The sequence below is a fragment of the Abramis brama genome (assembly GCF_963993115.1).
Source record: "Abramis brama genome assembly, chromosome: 7".
NCBI lineage: Eukaryota > Metazoa > Chordata > Actinopteri > Cypriniformes > Leuciscidae > Abramis > Abramis brama.
The window spans coordinates 25,942,457-25,964,280 of record NC_139969.1 but is presented as its reverse complement, the minus strand read 5'-3'; the positions used below and the strand labels follow the sequence as shown (position 1 = coordinate 25,964,280).

At 37.0% G+C, this 21,824-nt stretch overlaps 2 protein-coding genes across 6 annotated transcripts in view; one reads left to right on the top strand and one right to left on the bottom strand.

The window, feature by feature from the left end:
- Positions 1-565: 565 nt before the first annotated feature.
- thpo (thrombopoietin) lies at positions 566-10,118 on the bottom strand. Of its 5 annotated transcripts, none has more exons than XM_084119484.1 (6): positions 9,823-10,118; positions 6,050-6,180; positions 5,338-5,424; positions 5,059-5,223; positions 2,549-2,645; positions 566-2,448 (listed from the first exon to the last, which is right to left on the bottom strand). In XM_084119484.1, the coding sequence occupies exons 1-6, from the start codon at positions 9,848-9,850 to the stop codon at positions 2,342-2,344; spliced, it is 615 nt and encodes a 204-aa protein (XP_083975610.1). In that variant the 5' UTR covers positions 9,851-10,118; the 3' UTR covers positions 566-2,341. The 5 variants fall into 5 exon arrangements, with proteins under 5 accessions (XP_083975610.1, XP_083975611.1, XP_083975613.1 ...); XM_084119485.1 differs by having other exon boundaries at positions 2,549-2,642; XM_084119487.1 differs by having other exon boundaries at positions 566-2,642.
- A 6,807-nt stretch (positions 10,119-16,925) lies between these two features.
- clcn2a (chloride channel, voltage-sensitive 2a) overlaps positions 16,926-21,824 on the top strand; it is a 42,818-nt gene continuing 37,919 nt past the window's right edge. Inside the window, exon 1 of the mRNA XM_084120811.1 lies at positions 16,926-17,141. Coding sequence (XP_083976937.1) covers positions 17,091-17,141 — 51 coding nt within the window. The 5' untranslated portion in view covers positions 16,926-17,090. The remainder of the gene's footprint in view (positions 17,142-21,824) is intronic.

Below are 21,824 nucleotides of genomic sequence, written 5' to 3'. Positions count from 1 at the left end.
CTTCAATATTAAACTAATAACTTAGTCCCACCCAAAAACAGCAATTAAAATGCTATTAATCTACATGTTAATTCAGTTCCCTTTAAACTAAGAAAAATGAATGCAAGCAAACAAATTTCGCCATAGAAGCAGGCTTTCATGTTCGATACTGATTAAAGTGTTGGAGGTAAATGCCTATATATACTTGATGAAAAAGCCTTAGAGATGTAGCCCCAGCTGCTAGTGGGACAGAAGAAGAGGATGAGCAGAAGGAAAAGCAGCATGAACACAACACTGACAGATGCAGAGATGGCATTAATCAGATACGTCACTATAAAATCAGCACATAGATTTACAGTAACATTACCTTAGTAAATCAAATTTTTGCTGGCCCTAAGACAGATTAAACCTTTTATATGTAGTTACGTAATTGGACATAATTATACATTATATGGATATAATTGTATTGGATTACACATAGGTAATATATCCTGATTACTTGCATAGTTAAAGTATTTATCTGACAAAATTATTTTGCACCAAAAAAGGCAGACTATCTACATATAGGTTTTATTATACCATGCAAAAAAGCAAAACAAAAAACATAGAAAACCAGACAGATCACAGGAAAAAGCATGCATTGACTACATCATAATCAGTTATTATCATAGTTTTGCTGGTTGTCTCTTATTTTTTATTATTAATTCTTTCTATGACAGCCTGGCCAAAAATTATGCTCACACAATTGCATTATCACAAATAAAACAATTGACTCCAAGCACAACTAAGCAATATTCTTACAAAATATATATTTTTTAAAATAATAATGTGTGAATTAAGGGTGAAAATTGCGATTTTCCTTGACCAGACATAACTTTTGGCCACTACTGTAGATCATGAAATGCATTAAACGTTACATTACACCAGGGTTTCCCAAACTGGAGTTTGTAAATAAGTTAATGAAAAGCTAATAATTAGTGAAATCATAAAAATGTGAAATTCAAATGAATAAATGATTTAAAATAAAAAACAGTCCAAATAAAAACACTTGAACAGTAAAAATAGAGATACATAATTTGTTTACCTATGTCAATGTGACCATTAACTGGCATCAGAGAACCGTGAACATGCAAATGTGTTATGAAATTATTGAAATATCAACTTCAAATATCAGGGGGACTTCTAGAAAAAATTAGGTCAAAGGGGGTTTGGCTGACAATAAAGGACCTGCGTTGCATGAACAAACTTTAATAAACATGAAATCAGCAATGGCATTACATGACCAAAGTCTTCCAGGTTTGAAATATTTTGTCCAGACTTCCAGATTAGTGAAGATCACTGGTTATGATGAAGACATTCAAAGCTATACATTGGCAGTGTTTAGTAACTTACATAATTATTCGTCCCATACATGGTGTAATTGATTGCTTTTCTCCACAAGAATTCAGTGTGATTTAAAAAGGCTCAAAGACAACACATGATTCTTTTAGCATTTTTATATTCGTATTCAAGGTTCCTATAACAATCAATCACAAGCTTTCCCTGATGTTCTCTCAACAGCTCATTTTATGTCTGAGACTGGAATTTGTTACATAAAGTACTTATTAGGGACTCCACTTTAAACTTCTCTTGCACATCATTCGCTTTCTCACAGAATAAGACTTACAGAAACATGTGGTACATTTTTCAGGATTCTTTGATGAATAGTTAAAAAGAACAGCATTTATTTGTAATAGAAATATTTTGCAGCAGTCTAATATAATATCTTTACTGTCAATTTTGAAGACCTCAGACTTTAGATTAAATCCACTTTAGTTAACATTGCCTGCATAGTGCATACATTATATAATATATAATATGTAGATATGTTCATTTAACAACTATTACATTTCAAGAGAGAAGGACATTACATATTAAAAAGAGAATATATTTAGTGATTTAAATATGACATATTTTCACATTGTTCACTGTGTGTATTTACACTGTTTTGTGTAAATGCATCAGCGTTTCAACTGAATAAAATATTGAAATAATGCTTTGTTTGTTCACAAAATATTGTAAATAGTATTTTTATACAAAATATATTATATGCACAGATATCCCATAATTATAACTTGGAGTGTATAGATTAAGTGACCTTTCCTGTGTGTGAACTGCATTGTGTCACACATGCCCTTCTTATTGACTTCGGGTTGTCTTCCATGTGCCATCACACCCTGTAGAGTCAGTTCAACTTTCATGCAGCCTATAAAATAAATAAATATAATCTGTGGTATAAAACAACATTTAGGACTCACCAGTTTTCACTTCAGAACAGTTTGTCTGTTTTAAAAGTTCTAGTGGTTGCGCGTCAACAGGTGAGTCAGTTCAGGTATGATCCAGTAGATGGCAGTAAATCTGTGGTCTCGGCAAAGTGCATGGTCCCCCATTGTCTTGAAAGTGGACCATTGTTAAATTGATTGGGCCTGTCTGGTCCAATTACACAAGGTTGAAGAGAGGCAGAGTTTAGAAGTTAGTTTTTCAGTCTAGCACCCGTCTTCCATCTCTGAAATGAGCCACTCCAGCTTGCCTGTGAGAAGAAGCCCAAAGTTCTTCAACACCAAACCCAAATCAGTAGAGCGCTGACCCTGGCATCCCTCTGCCTGGGGCCCTACTTGCTCTCCCTGCTGGATGAGACAAAGATGGACACAAAAAGAAAATAGCGTTCAAGCTAAAAATAGTCATAGTATGTGTACGAGGGAAGAAAAGAAAAGACTTTTACTGTGTGATAGAAATGAATGAGCTATACTTTGAAAGATGGTGGGTCATCATTGAGATCAATGAAAACACCCACTTTGATTTTCATAATTATGTTTTGCAAAAAAAACCCATCAGAAATCAGCAAAACTACAGTCCAGCATAGTCCCTACGGTATGTGCTTAGGAGTGGCGATATGTATATTTTAATAGCAGGGCATGGCTGTAATGCACTTCAGAGAGCACCATGTTCCCATCCTTCTCACGGGTCAAGTATGTGTCGCTATCTCCCCTTCTTTCCTGGGGAAGGAAGGCAGAGATCACCCAGAGTCAAAGTCACCAAGATGACGTGACGGATCAACAAAGATTCCGGGAAGGCAGGATATTTTCCTTGAAAACTACATAGTCCCAGCCACATTCAAATATGGGAAAACGTCCGGTCACGTCTTCTTTAAAAAAATTATTATTTTTTTTTTTTTTTTAAATGAAAGTACATCTAACAAATGTTGTAAAATTAGATTATTATTGCTATTACATTATTCAATTATTAATTTTGAATCAGTGTCAGTCAAGTCTTAAAATGTAATATATATAATATATCATTTAACCAATATTACTGTACTATGTTTACTGTATGTATATATATATATATATATATATATATATTCTCAGAGATTGTCTTTATTAGATTGTAGAATATTTATATTTATTTCACTTTCAATTAAATTACTATGTGATTTACTATATATTTTGCTGAACCTTTGTAATATTAGCTGAACATTAAATTACTAATTAATATTACTATGAAATACTAATACTGAATATAAATATATATATTAATCTATATATTATTATTACTAATTAATATTACTATATAATACCAATACTGAACTTTTGTAATATTTAAATAAAACCCACATAATGATATATATACACTCACCTAAAGGATTATTAGGAACACCATACTAATACTGTGTTTGACCCCCTTTCGCCTTCAGAACTGCCTTAATTCTACGTGGCATTGATTCAACAAGGTGCTGAAAGCATTCTTTAGAAATGTTGGCCCATATTGATAGGATAGCATCTTGCAGTTGATGGAGATTTGTGGGATGCACATCCAGGGCACGAAGCTCCCGTTCCACCACATCCCAAAGATGCTCTATTGGGTTGAAATCTGGTGACTGTGGGGGCCATTTTAGTACAGTGAACTCATTGTCATGTTCAAGAAACCAATTTGAAATGATTCGAGCTTTGTGACATGGTGCATTATCCTGCTGGAAGTAGCCATCAGAGGATGGGTACATGGTGGTCATAAAGGGATGAACATGGTCAGAAACAATGCTCAGGTAGGCCGTGGCATTTAAACGATGCCCAATTGGCACTAAGGGGCCTAAAGTGTGCGAAGAAAACATCCCCCACACCATTACACCACCACCACCACCAGCCTGCACAGTGGTAACAAGGCATGATGGATCCATGTTCTCATTCTGTTTACGCCAAATTCTGACTCTACCATCTGAATGTCTCAACAGAAATCGAGACTCATCAGACCAGGCAACATTTTTCCAGTCTTACACTGTCCAATTTTGGTGAGCTCGTGCAAATTGTAGCCTCTTTTTCCTATTTGTAGTGGAGATGAGTGGTACCCGGTGGGGTCTTCTGCTGTTGTAGCCCATCCGCCTCAAGGTTGTGCGTGTTGTGGCTTCACAAATGCTTTGCTGCATACCTCGGTTGTAACGAGTGGTTATTTCAGTCAAAGTTGCTCTTCTATCAGCTTGAATCAGTCGGCCCATTCTCCTCTGACCTCTAGCATCAACAAGGCATTTTTGCCCACATACTGGATGTTTTTCCCTTTTCACACCATTCTTTGTAAACCCTAGAAATGGTTGTGCGTGAAAATCCCAGTAACTGAGCAGATTGTGAAATACTCAGACCGGCCCGTCTGGCACCAACAACCATGCCACGCTCAAAATTGCTTAAATCACCTTTCTTTCCCATTCTGACATTCAGTTTGGAGTTCAGGAGATTGTCTTGACCAGGACCACACCCCTAAATGCATTGAAACAACTGCCATGTGATTGGTTGATTAGATAATTGCATTAATGAGAAATTGAACAGGTGTTCCTAATAATCCTTTAGGTGAGTGTATATATATATATATATATATACAGTAGGCTATATTTTTATATTTATTTATTTTTGTAGGGTCAGATGTTGTAGTCTTGTAGTCAAAATCCCATGTGAGTGAATTCCTCAAGAGGCACACAATCTGTCTGCATGCCATTCATCTCTGTGCCAATATCTATCTGAGCTGCAGCACAAGGTTGAACTGGTCTATCCTCACCTCAATGCGGAGTAGTTTGACTACAAGCACATAGTTGTTGATATTGTGTTCCAAGCGCTCCAGCAGAGTGAGTCTACAGCCAGGTTGGCTGAGTGTCCTGGCAGACTGCATATCCTGCGCTAGAGTCTCCAAAGACAGCAGGATCTCAGCCCTCCACTCAAGCACCTGGAACACACACATACAGGTGTCTCAAAGAGTGTGTGCGCGAGAGCAGCGTGAGTGGGTTGATGCTGTATTGGAGGGAGTGTGTGGGAGTGGGAGCTGCATTGAACGACTCACTGATTTTCTCTCCCAGGTTGCTTTGTGAATGCCGACGCATGGTAATTGAATAGAAAAGGGTAGAGCATCTACAGCACTGCAGCTTTTCTGTAAAGGGAGTGAAAATCACAGCCTATAAAATGTCTCACCGGTGGATAGACAAGCAGAGATGTAGACGCTGAGCAGTCAGAGTGGCAAACTGTCAAACAAACAGAGTCGATAAGATAAGATAACGGATGACGCCAATACAGAGGATGAAAGCAGAGAATCAGTTAACATGCAAATAGGTAAACTGACAGATACCGGTCAAGTGAAGTGTAGCATGCAAACATCTAATGAGGCTGAGCTATTAAAGCTAAAAGATATATGAAGGGTAACTTGGTATTGATTCCAGCAGTTCTCTACCAACATAAACAAACACAAATAAATGGTGGTGGCTTGAGGAATTCAATTGAATTTATATAACCTAATTCAATTGAAGGTTATTTGGGTAAAATTTGATTTTAGCACACAACTCATTTTGGATTGGAAAGTCAGTCCAAGTCCCTTCACCAATGAATATCTTCTCACTCCTTGTGCCTAAATTTGAATGGTTCCACTGTCCTTGTAACATTATCTCTTACCTATGAGTAACTATGGTGTAAGATTGTGGTAGGCAACAGATAAACATCGTAAGAAACACAAAAAGAAGTGAAAGAACGATTTAAATATGGAGTACATGCCACAGTCTTACCATTTCCTCTTGGAAGTCCGTCACCTTGTTCAACATTCTTCTGGCATCGCTGTCACACACAAAGTCAATTGGTCTAGTCTGAACGTGAGACAGTTCAGAGGCAACCATGCTGAAGACTACTACCAGAACTCCTACAAGACAACCAATCCAATAAGAAAGCATCTGTTTGTATTATGGCACTCTTGGGACTATAACATTGAATTACATTAGTAGATCCATTAACAAATTTGCAATATTCAATGTTACTTTACATTAATAAACATTATTACATTATAAATGTCTTAAATCAGAAGGTAATAGTAACATGAAACAACTCTCTGGAATACTCAATTCTGATTCTGATCAAATAGTTTTTATAACAACAGTGCATGCCAACTTTTTTACCGGCCTTGGATTTGTAAGATTTATTAAGCCATGAGCCAAAAGCAACCCGCAACAAGTTGAATAATAACATTACAAACTTTGATTAAAGCAAAAAAGTTACTGAGAATCAGATAAAAAGACATGGGTAAAATTTTACTAATTGTACAATTTTAATTGTACTATAAAAAGAAAAGGGTAAAGCCTACTTAACGGCTTTAATGAGGAAAAGAACTACAATTTCATGAAGCATTGTAAATAAAATTGAATAAAAAAATTAACAATAGAACTATTGATTTAAAGAAGTTGATTTTATAGGCTAACTTATATAGAAAATATGCAGAATATGCATACAAATATTTAAGTAGTTTAAGAGCACAGGGAAACAAACAATCATACTAATCTTACCATATATTTCTATGACCGGAATTATAAGAGTAGTATGCTAGTAGGCAATATGGTTCTGAATTAATCTACGTTGCAGAGCTTTATGGGCATGGACGGTTCTGTTGGCGGAATTTCCTTGTTACAATTATCTAATTGGTCAAGATTTTTATTCAGAATCATGGGTAATGTATTTTTCACCAGGAATTTTGTTGTTAAACAGAATTATTTAAAAAATATTTTGAAGTATGCGGGCTGATAGCCTCAACAAAAGCATATAGCATCAATTAACAACCTCATAGCTTAGTAAGCCTGTCTTTAAAGGCCCCCTAAAATCAAAATTTTAGTTTTTTAGCTTTTAGTATGAATATGTTAGGCTTAAGGTTATGAATAAGCTGGTGTGTTCCAAACCAATGACAAAATTTGCATTTAGGAGATATAAGCATTCAAAACGTACAGTCCCTCACTTCCGCTAAAATGGGTCATCACATCTTCTGTCCAATCAAACGCTCTCTAGAATGTAAAGCATCCCGCCCCATGCTATAAACAACCACCTGGCCAAAGCGACCATCGTTGATAAATAATTGTTAAATGACATGATGATACACACTCCAGTACAGTAGGTGGCGGTATGCAACTAAAAGTTGTTTGCAATCCGCCATTAAATAAGAGAAGAAGAAGGAGACAATCGTTCACACCTTGCAAAGCAATATGGGTTTTTGCCAGGGTCGATATTGTCCACATCACTTTTTGAAACAACTTGCGGCATGGGTGTACCTAATATACATCTCCAGTTAACTAGCATTACTAGCATTGTCAAATAAGAGGCGTTCTAGTACTGAAATGTGTTGTTTTTTAAATCAAGCTGCTGAGCTCCTTGCCACTGCGATCATGTTCTCTTGTGGCTCGCACACAGTCTTCACTAGGCGATTCAGTCTATCGCTGTTGCGGAGACTCTATTCGTTCTGGTGAAATCACAAAACAAAATGCACAAACATATTTGGTTTTGATGAGGAAAAAAAACTATACTAGTGCAGGTTAGAACCCAGAGCATCTGACACGCTTGGCAAAAGTTCTGCCACTAGACCATGAAAATACACAAGTTATAATTGCGGATCAATGGATTCACGTGAAAATTCTCGGCAATAACAATATATATTAGTAGATCTCATATTAAACCCAATGTACTATTTAAAATTGATCTCTAGACATCGTAATGTTATGTTATTTTATTTTATTTTTTTATTTTATTGTACACATATTGTGTACATATATCTTTGCATTATATAGCAACCTCCTCCCCCTGACACCCCACACACCAGACTGTCCCACCACTTTTTAAAACAAAATTATTCCACTAGTTGGAGATGCGTGTTCGGTTGCTTGTCCGTTTTCCAACTGTACATTGATTAGGAATGAAATGGCTAAAATTTATTCACACCTCTACTATTGAATCCAACGTATCATCAGCACTCTGATTTGCTTCCATGGTGCTGTGAAGTAGACTTGCAGGCTTTGAGGTAAACTAAACGCTATTGGCTATTTAAAAAGGGGGAGGAGCCATTAAATATGTCCTTAGCTTATCCTTAGCTTCCTGTTTCAAAAGCTGTGTTCCAAGGCACTTCAGTGGGCCTTTAAGGGTTTAGAAGCTATATTTATATATTTTTAAATCCTTACAGAGAAAATTAAAGCGTTTTTAACATCCTCACATTATTTTTAATGGAAGAGCGTTGGAGGCCATTTTTAACTTGAATGTGTGAGGCTTTGGTGTCATCCACTTTCAGTTATTAGCTATTAGCTGTACAAAAACAGTTCGTAAATCCTGCTTGCAAAAATGGTTTCTAAAGTCGGCATGAAATGAAAGTTGCGATCATCATTTCATTGGTTTATTATTTATAATAAACACTGCAATGTTCCATAAAAAACTAATTTTGTCAAAAACACACTGGTTTGTAGTACAAATGCTAGTTTTACGCCACTTTTTTCTTATTATTTACCTATAGCGTATATTGAATTGGAAGTCTTGCACTTTTACAGAAGCTGATTTCCATGTTGCAAAAAAAAAAGGTAACGCTAATGTGTGTAACCGCTGCCCATGGCAACATTCTGTCTTTCACATCTCAATCACGCCGAGGTCGCTGTCTTCTCACTGCAAGATAGAATATTAGTCAATTGGCGCCATTTTGCGATTCAATACGGTCAACAAGAAAAAAAGTCCTCGAAGGAGAGGACATTATTTAGGCTATTTCATGTATAGGGATAATAAACCCTTTGACAGATTGCTATGAATCCTGAAAAAAAAGAGAGAGAAAAAAGAGTCGAGAAAACGAAAACATCGGAAATGGTAAGAGATTAATGACAGAACATAAAATAGAGAAGTTACGCTGTAGCTAAATATGCTACAATAAATAAAGTGTTCATCTTGTTGCTACATTTTCTCTATAATGGACTATTTTAGTGCAGCTTTTAAGATAATCTACAAATAAGATAAATCAAATTGGCTATTTTATGTCCATGTATATTTGCCTGGCCGTGCAAGATAATTCAAACAGCTGGTCATTTAAGTAAAATAACGCCCATTTGTATGCACATTGTCCTTTACACACACACACACACACACACACACATATATATATATATATATATATATCTAATAAAGACAATAACTCTGAGAATATATATATATAGGCTATATATATATATATATATATATATATATATATATATATATATATATATATAGGCTATATAGGCTATATATATATATATATATATATATATATATATATATATATATATATATATATGAATGTAGCCTACTGCACATGAACTGCCAATCGGTTAGGCTAGCTATAAAGTTTTTATTAATGACTTTACTCAAAACAAAAAAACAAAAAAATTATCAGCATTTTCAAAATAACTGCAAAAAAGGTAGGCTACATGTTTTACAGAGAGAGTGAGTTTTAGAAGCGTTAACACAGCACTGCACTGATCAGTACGATACAATGAAGACATTCATGCAAACTTACTACTTAAATCCATGCCCTGCGACCACATCTTCAGTCGCGTTGCTTTCCATTGGAGAGTGTCTTTTCTGAAGAAGTAATGCAAAAACGTCCACCGAGATATGTTTCTCCACTACATTCCCAATCATGTGCATCGCCCCCACACTTTCTGACTTTTTCTAAATATTCCTTTCCCGGCTGGGACGCTTTTTATCTTGTCTCTGAACATGCCCTGATGTCCTTTCAGTGAGTCACAGTACACTGAAGCCAAGATAAAAGTGAGGCTAACCCTGAGTTTGTAGGGGATACTTATGCAATTCTAAATAAATAAACAAATAACAAGGCTTTTAGAGAGAGAGAAAAAAGGTAGGCTGAACAAACATAAAGAGCCCACATATTTTAGTTCAGGTTAATATTTTATTATGTGATCAACCAACCTGCTTTTAATGAATTGCCACATTCAGTAGGACATGCTTTTGTATGTATTCTTCCGCTTATTTATTCTCTTTCTTTATTGAACAAAGATCACAGGGGATACATGTATCACAAAAAAAGACAGGATAAGAAACTACTTATTTATTCTTACATATGCACACTTCATATTTTACTCAATATATTTTTTATTTATTCTTCATTTCTTGTTCTATCAAATATTTCTTGTTTTATTGAATGTAAAATCCATTGTACTTGTGCATATGGCAGGAAAGTAGTCTACTTCCTGTATGAACATAAGCCATATACGCCGGCCATACATTAAAAAATTCAACCTACAAAACTGACAATTAAGTATAATTTTGCCTTTTTGTAAGTAAAATTAAAGACAAAGTCACAACCCATATTGATATACCACATTGAATGTGCTTACTGATATCAGGTAATACAATAAAAATATAAAAAAATTATATAGACTAATCAAGGGTATTTTATGTAATCAATTACAGTTTTTCCTCAATTCTCAAATTCAACTTTTTTTTTTCTCAAAACAATAAACAATTAGTTTCTTGTTCACATCAAATTAAAATTTCTTATTGATTTGAGCAAATTGCATGTGTTTTGGCACGTGTTCAAAAGAGTAATTACAATTGTCTACAGTTTGCACAATAATAAATACACATGGCATATCAAAACTGATGAGTTGATTCTCAATCTGAAATTGTCAAACTCTTCACAACTTCTAAACATTCTTTCATCGTGTGAGCCTTCACATGCAAAACAATCCTTTCAGTGATCAAAATATGTCAGACAAGTTATATTCCATAGATATTTATGACATGGAATGTTTGTAATGTTTGCTAAATTGGCAAATGGCCTGCCATTGTAATGAATAGGAATCACAATCAATCAACCAATACATGGAGTTTGCTGACAGCACAATCACTACAATTTTTGAACATGGGAGGAACAGCAGCATCTATCAGTGCAATATAAATACATTTGTATTTATATAGCCAACATTTATTTTTGTAGAAATGTGAAAACTGAAAATTCTTGTCATGAAAGAGCAATAGGAAGATAGGCTATGTGATAGACATAGAGTGTGTAAAAATAAAAAAAGCAACTGAGAATTTTTTTTGCGTACTACAGTATTGACTTTTCCCAGTAAATTTGTACCTGCTGTCTGAATCTGTATTTAAAATGCTCAGTGTGATACACAGACAAAACGGACATTCTTGTATAGTATAGAAATCAGTTGGTGTCAACAAAAAAGTATAGAAAAAACATGAAATTTATATAGCAAATATTTCCATGCTAAAAATACATTTTATTGACACAATAACTAGGTTTTGAAGCATGGATTAAATGTTTTGGGTGAGTACCAGGTAACTACATGTTGCAGACATGCAAGAGTTCTAATGTTCCAGCAAACAGCTGAGACATTTACACTTACAGTTGAATGAATGTTAAGAATGTTAAGACCGTTTCGAAAAATGTGCCCCAAAGCGATTGAGAAAAACTGTACATAAAATATTGAGATGTAGTCAGTCTCCCTTTTTGGATGGTAACAGCCTATAATGATACAAATATGTTAAAGGATCTCTGTATTTTTAATTGTCCAGGGCTAAAAGAAAGCAGGTGTGTATGAATCAGCAGAGCTGAATGAGTGTGCTCAGACGGCCTACTTTCACGACCAGCCTGCTGGTGTCTCTGTCCCTTTGCGAGTTATCATAAATATTTGTTTTATTCAGCTCCAAGCCTCCAACATAGCCTATCTCTTTGCCAGATTAAACACATACACACACACACACACACATACCACTTAAGACAAGCTTCAGCTGTAATTTCAATTCACATTTTTCAGTCTTAGCACATCACCTGTTTGCCTGATGTTCAAATGCATGCATAGTGCTGAAATAAAGCAGGTATATCTTCCTAGCAACACACCTGTTGTCTTTGGATTTGGCGAACTGTTGTAAACATGAGGAGATCATTCACTCTTCGCTGCAAATGAGAACGCTTAGCCAGAATGGAGATAGTTATGTTTAAATAGGCTATGGGAGAGTGTTTGTTCTGAACATTATTAGCACACACTGAAATTAAAGGATCTCACCACTCTCTCTCTTTCTCAGTGTCGAAACAGTCTTACGCTCAGTCACCCTGCAGCAGCCCACAAGTCACAGCTGTGAAAAATCAGGATAGGGCTAAAAGCCCTGGAGTCGCTGTGATCACGACAAGCTCTGAACAGTATCGGTAATAATTACAACACCACACATAGGCCTATATGTGGAAAATGTCTGATAGATAGATAGACAGACAGACAAGACAGACAGAAGGACAGACAGATAGATAGATAGATAGATAGATAGATAGATAGATAGATAGATAGATAGATAGATAGATAGATAGATAGATAGATAGATAGATAGATAGACAGACAGACAGACAGACAGACAGACAGACAGACAGACAGACAGATAGATAGATAGATAGATAGATAGATAGACAGACAGACAGACAGACAGACAGACAGACAGATAGCCTAGGTAGATCAACAGACAGACAGACAGACAGACAGATAGATAGATAGATAGATAGATAGATAGATAGATAGATAGATAGATAGATAGATAGATAGATAGATAGATAGATAGATAGATAGATAGATAGATAGATAGATAAAAGTTAGTGAATGATCAAAAGTATTTACTCAAAAACGTAACATTCTGTCAATCAGCACAATATGAAGATGCGCCATCAAATGCCATTAATGACGGGAAATAGGAACAGAAGTGGAGTCAAACCCGCTATAACTAAACCAGTGACGGAACCCGCATTGCATCACAGAATCAATTCCTGGCCAGTGCACGCGCCCCAGGCTCTGCCGGCTTAATTACTCCTTTACCTTTCAGCGCGTGCAGTGCACACTAATCCGAACCGTTTAAGTGATGCATTAACACCGTCAAGTATGTGTTAAGGAAAGCGCTCGCCTTTTTTTTTTTTTTTTTTTTTGAAGTTTATCTTCCAGTCTGAGGCGAATTCAAAGACGAGCGAGAGGCATCAGCAACAGGGCACTGCCAATTCACCGGTGTGGACAACAATTATACAGAAAGTATCTCGATCATCAATCGAGCAATCGGTAGCGAACATCACTGACGTCATTACTGGATATTGATTGCGTTGCTCTAATTGTGTGGGGATTTCTTAACATTTTTGCGTCATTAATGGAGCGGCGTAGGTGACGTTTGGACTGTTGCGTTCGAGAGGAGCTCTTACTCAAGACTAAAAGCCGGCGCGGAAAAATGTAAGTAGCCGCCACAGACGAAATAGCAACCTGTTAAGGTGTCCAATATTGCTGCTGTTAAAGCGCGTCAGAAGTCACACAAACAATCCGTTTAAAGCTTTTGCGTGTCATTCTTATTCCGAAGGGCATTTAATCGACTTGGTTATCTTGTGGGGCTCAAGGGCACAGTGTTATTCGTGCAGGGAGTTGAACATAGCCTACGTCTGATTTTCTTGTCTAGATCCTCTAACGAGGACAAATAGGCTCAATGTAAGATGATGTCCTAATATCTCTTTCAAGAAACCCTGTGGATTCAGTCGTTTATGCTTCTAGATCCAATGTCCCTTCAAGGTCCTTTCTTATTGGAGGAATCTGAAGAGCAATGGAAAAAATGTAATTGATATTGCATCCACATAATTCAAAACAGAAATCAATACCTTCACCTCTGCATTCATCTTAAAGGACAAATTCACTTCACAGTTTAGAAGTGGGCAAAATCACATAACTTGGAGAGAAACTTTATCTTCTTAACTTGTTTGATTTGGCATCATTTAGAGTTGATACATCAATCAGTCAATTTTGATTCAAAAATGTTGCAAATGTATGGTAAAAATGTCAGCTGTGTTTAGTAGAACTTTACCATTAAAATACTCTTGACGATATTAAAAGCATTAGGCTACATGATGGAATTTTGGTGACCATATTTCACAATTCTTAAATGTGTGTCATTAAATGTTATAATGTTATTATACCAGCCTATTTGAGCTGTTAAAATCGTTTTGTTACAGTTAATTAGTTAAATGTACTATCAATTTATAGCATTTCTCCAGTCTTTTTTTCTGTTCAAATTACAAAAAACAAACACAGTGTGGTTGTTTATTTCCATGCTGAATGTATTCACACTCATAGAACTTTGAATGAGTTAAAACCACTTTGTTGCAGGCCAGTATTGAGCAGAAGACAGCCGCATGCTATTGAGTTGAATGCGCACCAGGTCTTATTCCCTGTCTGGGATGGTAATGTACATGCATGTAATCTAACATTGACCCTTGTTTCACACCCCCACTACGGATCGACGTCTCATTTTCTCACCCAGACCCGTATTCAAATAGTCAATGAGGAAGATGTTTTTTTAACTCTTCTGAGCTTCCACAATTCATTAAAGGAAAATTACTGAAAGTTTTGTGGAAGATGCATCGAATTGGGTCAGTGTGTTAGCGCTGAGGGCGTTGGAACACCCAATTCAAAGAAATGTGCAGTGGGTGAGGATGCTCACCTGTCCAAATCATCTTTGTATGATGTGTGTAGCCAATTGGTTTGCACAATGCAGTCTGATGTACAGGTATAAAGAAAGAAATAACATCTCATGTTTATTTACTTATTAATCTGAAAAAGATATTATGGTCATCCAAAAATTGATTTCCAAACCTTTCTTTCTTCTGTGGAACACATACACAATGTATATACAGTGCTATGCATAAGTTTAGACACCCATGCTAAAGTTGACTAAAAAGAGGAATAAAAAATCATCTTTTGGAAATTGAACTTAATGCCTTAATTAAAAAAAATTAGGAAAAATCCAACCTTTAAGGACACCAATTTTCTTTGTGAATGAATAATGTATCGTAAATAAATAAATGTTCTTCCTTAAAATACAGGGTGCATAAGGCTGGACACCCCTATGTTAAATTCCCATAGAGGCAGGCAGATTTTTATTTTTAAAGGCCAGTTACTTCATGGATCCAGGATACTATGCATCCTGATAAAGTTCCCTTGGCCTTTGGAATTAAAATAGCCCCACATCATCACATAGCCTTCACCATACCTAGAGATTGGCATGGTTTTATTTCAGTTAGCCTAATAGCTGGTTTGATTTGCATTGAGAGATGATCTTATGGAAAGTACTCCATGCCAATCTCTAGGTATGGTGAAGGCTATGTGATGATGTGGGGCTATTTTAATTCCAAAGGAATGCTTGTACTGGCCTTTAAAAATAAAAATCTGCCTGCCTCTATGGGAATTTAACATAGGGGTGTCCAGACTTATGCACCCTGTATTTTAAGGAAGAACATTTATTTATTTACGATACATTATTCATTCACAAAGAAAATTGGTGTCCTTAAAAGTTGGATTTTTCCTAATTTTTTTTAATTAAGGCATTAAGTTCAATTTCCAAAAGATGATTTTTTTATTCCTGTTTTTAGTCAACTTTAGCATGGGTGTCTAAACTTATGCATAGCACTGTATATATAGAAGAACGATGTGGTTCAAGCAACATTGACTTTCATTTATTGATATGAAAAAGAAAAAAAACTTTTTTTTCTCAAAATATCTTCTTTTATGTTCCACAGAAGAGAGAACATCATACAGGCTTAAAAAGGACATGAGGGTGAGTAAATTATTACAGAATTTTAATTTTTGGGTGAACTGTCCCTTTAAAAAGAAATAGCTTATATCTGTGAAGAACTGTTAAGCAGTGACTGCCAGCTATGACAGTGTTTGCAATCATCTTTTTGATGACCGGTGCGCAAACAAAGACATGTTGTTTCTATCAGCAGAGACAGGGTTGTGTTATGTACGATGTATGTATGCATGGATGGAAGAGAGCGAAAGAGCTTGAACACATACACAAAAACACTGCAGTGTTGCAAGAAAACTGTCAGAATTCACAGTGATGCATTCATATTTCATCCCAGCCTGTGCTCCTGCTGTTCCCTGAGCTGGCAGTGGACCTGTTACTGAGCCCAAAAGCAGCCTACCAGTTTCTATCTCTGTAGGGAAATCTGTTTAACAACCCATTGGTTTCTTTCCCTCTCTCCAAGGAATTCTGTCTTTCATCCCGTGAAGACTTTGAGCTGCCCGTGGGCCGAGCTTGAAATGCAGCCTATGCATCTATATTTAGTATTTACTGTAAGCACAAGTAATGTTAATGAGCAGTGTAATGAACTGCCCACCGGCTCTCCACTGGTTTTTAAAGAGAGGATGTTCTGTGTTATTACAGATCAGTTCATTTATCCTTATAGGCAAAAGAAAGGGTAACAGATGCATCCTAGTTTTTCAACTGAAACCATTTAGTAGGCTATTTAATTTAATTGAAATAACAAATTTTAGTATGAACTTTCTATGAACTGAAAACAGGCTACCTCTCTCTCTGCCTTACAGGATTGCATGGTTCGTTTAAAACTTAGTCATAAAGCCATAAAATAGCCTGGTATACGTAATCTATTAAGTGCTTGAGTTCACGGTAGTGCAAAATAGCGATTAGTCACACAGCGGGAGAAAATACATCTATTGATTTTTGACAGTCGAGTCAACAGGTATGGAGTGTAGTAACCCCTGTCTTCCCACACAAAGTGGGGTTTCAGCGCGTTATGGCATTTATTGCTGCGCGCGCACGGGCACATGGAAGAGTTCATTCGACAGCTGGATGAGCTGCTGGGCTGTTTTCTGCGGAGAAAGACCTGTTACTCGGTTCATGCAGCTTGTTGAATAGCGTCCCAGTGATGCGGAGGTGATCTTGTGGCGTTTGGGAATACCGTTTCGCCTTTAAATACTTAAATTCCCGCTATACGTTATGGCGCGAGACCGAGCCCAACAGCGCGTGCTTCAGTACCAGCAAACTCTGGTGAGTATTGCTGGTCAACGTGATTGTTTTTTTTTATCGCGAAACGAGCTGTTTTATCCTCAGAGGTTCGTACAAGTATGCTTGAGTAAATGTAAAACTGTGGATTTATTTAAGTTATGAATGAAATTCCCCTTTGAATTGCTTAAGTAGAGGATAATACATAGGCTAAGTTGAATGGAGAGAATGTAATCGCCTAATAATTGTAGGCCAGGAGTGTAAAAGACGGTTGATATTTAATTTGTGTGTTGCTTGACATTTGTATGTTTCCAGCTAATTAAGTCAACTCTATATAGGTGGTAGCCTAATGCTGTGGAGTTCACAATAACATTTGAAGCAACTAATGGCATCATTTGCATTGAGTTCTAACAGATTTCAAGTTTAAGGGCATCATCAAAGCCCTCCCTTCATTTCGCTTCATCCCCTCAGTGCCCCTCCTACTCCTGCTCTTGCACTTGTGGACTAAATGTAGATCCACTCTGCATATTAATTGACTCATGCACCAGTTTCCCCCCCATCTCTGTCACATGATGATTGACAGCTGTACCCTGGAGCACTTGACAGGGATGTCTCTATATTCAGGCAGATGTGAAGAGGAGGAGAACTGTAGAAGGACATGTTCAAACGGTTGGTATGGGGTACAGTCTTCTCATTCTGCACCAAAATCCCCTGCTTCACCCCTCCCACTAACTAACATCCATCTATCTGAGTAAGTTTTTTTGCACTGTTATGACAAATGTGTTTGCATAATGAAGGTAGGCGTGAAGTGGCCGCACTCGGATTCCATGTGATGCATTCGTGTCTTGTCTTTTTGAGTTCAGGCTATTTCTGAGCAGCCTTTCTCCCTGCAGGGCCAGACGATGTGTTCCACAGCGTCTATGTGTGTGATGAATGAAACTGGGACATTTTTTTCTGGCCCTGCTTTCCTTATCGGCGAGAGGATCAATACAGCGCTATACAAAATGGTGGCTGGAGACTCACGGTTTCATTGCCTCTCTCAACACCTTTCCTTTTTGACCAGGGGTTGGACCTCGTTCTGATTGATGTCTTTATCATTGACTGTCCTCACGATGTGCTTTCCTGCATTGCCAGACACTTGGCCAAAGGAGGATTAGCCTGTGATGTGTGTTTTTCAAGCTCACTCTGTATTTTATTCTTTATTGTCTAAATGCTCAAATGTGGCAGAGATACTGTCAGTTTTAAGAAATCTTGCTCTGTGATTCATGTTTGCACTGAAACTCATGATTGCACTGGCGATATTAACTCCTCAAAAGGCTTTTTGAAATGGTCTTGCAGGTAAAGGCATCACAAGTGCTGTAAGTCTGCTCTTTAGTGGCCTTTTGTATCTTGCAGCTCTCGATTGCACATACCCACACTATTTGTGATTTTCTTCCCCTCAGCGCAAAAAATCTATTTCTCTCAAAACCTTCTCATCTGCACTGGCAGTACCTTTGAAAGATTTTGCTGTATTGTTTAGATAGAAGAAGGGAATGAACCATAAAGCTCACATTTCTGCTTCCTCAAGAGAGCCAGGGTCAAATGTGCTTCCCCCAAGCTCTCAGCAAAAAATAGCATGCCTGGGGAAACTTTCCTCCTGGCTTTAGCACACATCACTCCTCTGTGTCACTGCCACTTCTGCATGTACTGGTGGAGAGTCTCTGCTATCACCCTGTCTGATCATTGGCAGCATTCAATCCATCAAAAATCCGTCCAGCATTTCTGGCTGAAATGCTGCAGCCCTAGCAGAGCTGATATGAGATGAGAACTGAATAAGAGCTGAGTAAAGATTACAGACAGGTGTCAGTCTGGAGGCAAGCAGTGGCAGAAAGCAGGTGCACCTTATTTCCATTTAAAATCATAAGAGTGACTGTTTACTTTGGCTGAGAGGATGGAAAATTGATAGTACTGCTGAAAGATTGGTTGAGTAAAATAGGGATTGAGTGTTCTGGTGAAACTGGTTGAGTCATAGAAGACATTAGTCAGGACTACAAGAGCAGTGGCAGTTAAAGGAATAGTGCACCCAAAAATGACAAATGCATTTTGTCATTATTTACTCGTCGTCATGTCATTCCATTTTTTTTCTTATGAGAAACACAAACTGAGGTGTTGTTTTTTTTTTGATAAAAAGAAAGTGGTTGGTGACTGCCAAATGACAAAATGGCACATAAAAATGTGTTAAATATGTTTTGTTTATACACTTACATTCAAAAGTTTGCAGTCTGTAAGATTTTACTTTAAATGCATCCTTTTATTCTGCAAGGATGCATTTAAATTGGTGAAAAGCGATTCTTTAATGAATAATTTAATAAAATTGTATTAGCGTTTATTTGAAACTTTTGTAACATTATAAATGTCTTAAATGTATCATGATTTCCTATATAAATACGCTATCATATGGCTTCAGAACACATGGAGTATAATGCAAAAGCCACAAGGAGTAGGCTATATTAGGGATAATGTACATCCAGCTGCTCTGCTTTATTCTGAGATAACAACCGGCTGGATGTACATTATCTTGCTTATTACACGGCTACTTGCCACATAAGTAAATAATTAGACACGAAATATTGATCTGAGTCAAAATATTTTATTATGTCTTTAAGCTTCCACTGAGCAGTTGCTAGTGCGGCAAGTTCAAACTAGACGGACGTTTAAGGGATACGGTACAGTCAGACCACTTATTACACAGCATTTCGCCACATAATTATGGGGATAAGAGATACTGATTTGAGATGAAACTTTTAAAATCGTACCTGTTTGTACCTATCTTATAATTCAATGTACAAAACAATAGTCGCAAAATGGCATCAGTTGCATTTGAATGAAACGAGAGAGCGAGTCCACGATACTGGATGACATAGTTAAAAATCTGTACACAAAATATTGATTTGATGGAGTTTTAATAGTTTAATAGCTCACCAAACGCAAAACTTCCATGAAGAAAAAACCATGCGATGTTAGTTTGCACCGCAATTCAGAGAATCGTATCTGTCGGATTTACAACACATCAATTCATCCATCCCAGCAAGCAATAGCTGTCATTTCACCGACTAGGTTAACTATAGACCCGAAATAGTCCGGCTATGAGTAACCCACTTCTAGCCAAAATAACCTTGAATTTGGTTGCATGTCATTTTTCACTTCTTTGACATGTGCTATGCATAGTCTGTGCGTCTACTCATGGGCTATTGTTAGACGTCTATTCAGTTTTCACTGACAACCCAAATTTTGCCTGGTTTTAGCCTAAACGTCAGGGCTGTGTTTGGACGGCTATTAGACGTCTTTTAAAGCAAAATTGCTTGTTAGGATGTCTCCTGAAATACATGAATTTAGGTGGCCTGTGAAGTGGGAGAAGAATAGAGTAAGTTTTATAGTTCCCTAATACCTACAAAATGTGAATCTGACATGAATAAAACACATTGTCAATTTATATAGTCTGTATGATGCACTGAACATTCTAATCACACCGGTGTGATTGTAAGCGTCAAAGGGTTTAAGCTTGATAATTCTGCCTAACATCTCCTTTTGTGTTTCATGGAATGAAATGAGTTGGTATGATAAGGATATAAGACAAGTAAAGGATGATTTTAATTTTTGTGTGAACTGTCTCTTAAAACTCTGCCTCAGATTGAGTTGTGAAGGTGTTGTGACCCATGGTTTTGATCTTTCAGGGTGTGTTTCAAGATAGCTTGCCAGTTTCCTCAACCAGGGGAGGAGGATTTCGGCCACCGATGAGATCAAAGAGTGTAGATGTGCTGAGGACACAAGTCCTACAGTGTGACATCAGCCTCACCACACATAACCAGCATGGTGCCCGCAGTCACAGACATGTGATTATGCTTTTAGCACCGCTAGAGGATCTTCACAGTGTACTTACTAAAGCAGGAAGATGGTAATGACCTCACACTTTACCCACAAACCATGGCAAGAGAGAGATGTAGGGCCGGGATGTCTTTAATAGCCAGTGGTACTGTCTGCGATTTAGTCATGCATGCATGTAAATTGATCAGCAGTGTTCATACGCTCTTAGATGAATGATATGCTGAAGAGATATGCTATTCATCACTCCCCAAGATGATTTGTCTACCCCATTTATGACTTTTTTTCTACAAATGAAGCGATGAATAACCTTAAGCAGGCAAGGCAACAGCTCTAATGACAGCCATACCTACTTGATTGCAAAATGGATTAAAGAAGGCAGTTTAATCCCACATCAGCTTTTAGTCGCATGCTCGCCATCCAAGCATCTGAAACACCATTTGGCCCTGAACCACTATAATTTAATAGAACACCTCAAGTAAAGATATTACACATTTCTTTAATATTGTTCATTCTGGCTCAATGTCAAACCGTTCCACACCAGGTTGGGTGGAGTCATTAGTCTAATGGGATCAATGCCTTAATTTTTTTTTTTTTTTTTTTTTGCAAGGGATGTTTTGGGGAAACAGGAAAAGTTATGGTTGCTGACAGAGGTTGGTTTCGTGAATCTTCTGGCTCTGTTAAATACTAATCCAATACATCCTCTGCCTTACTTTTTGTTTTCCATTATATAAATTAAAGAAGGTCTGACGTGGCGGAACTAAAACTTATCTTGATAAGCTTGTTTGTAAAGATGTGACATCAAATGTCCTGATAGGGGAAGGAATTTGCACAAAAAAGGCTTGATATCATCCTATCAAGATTGTC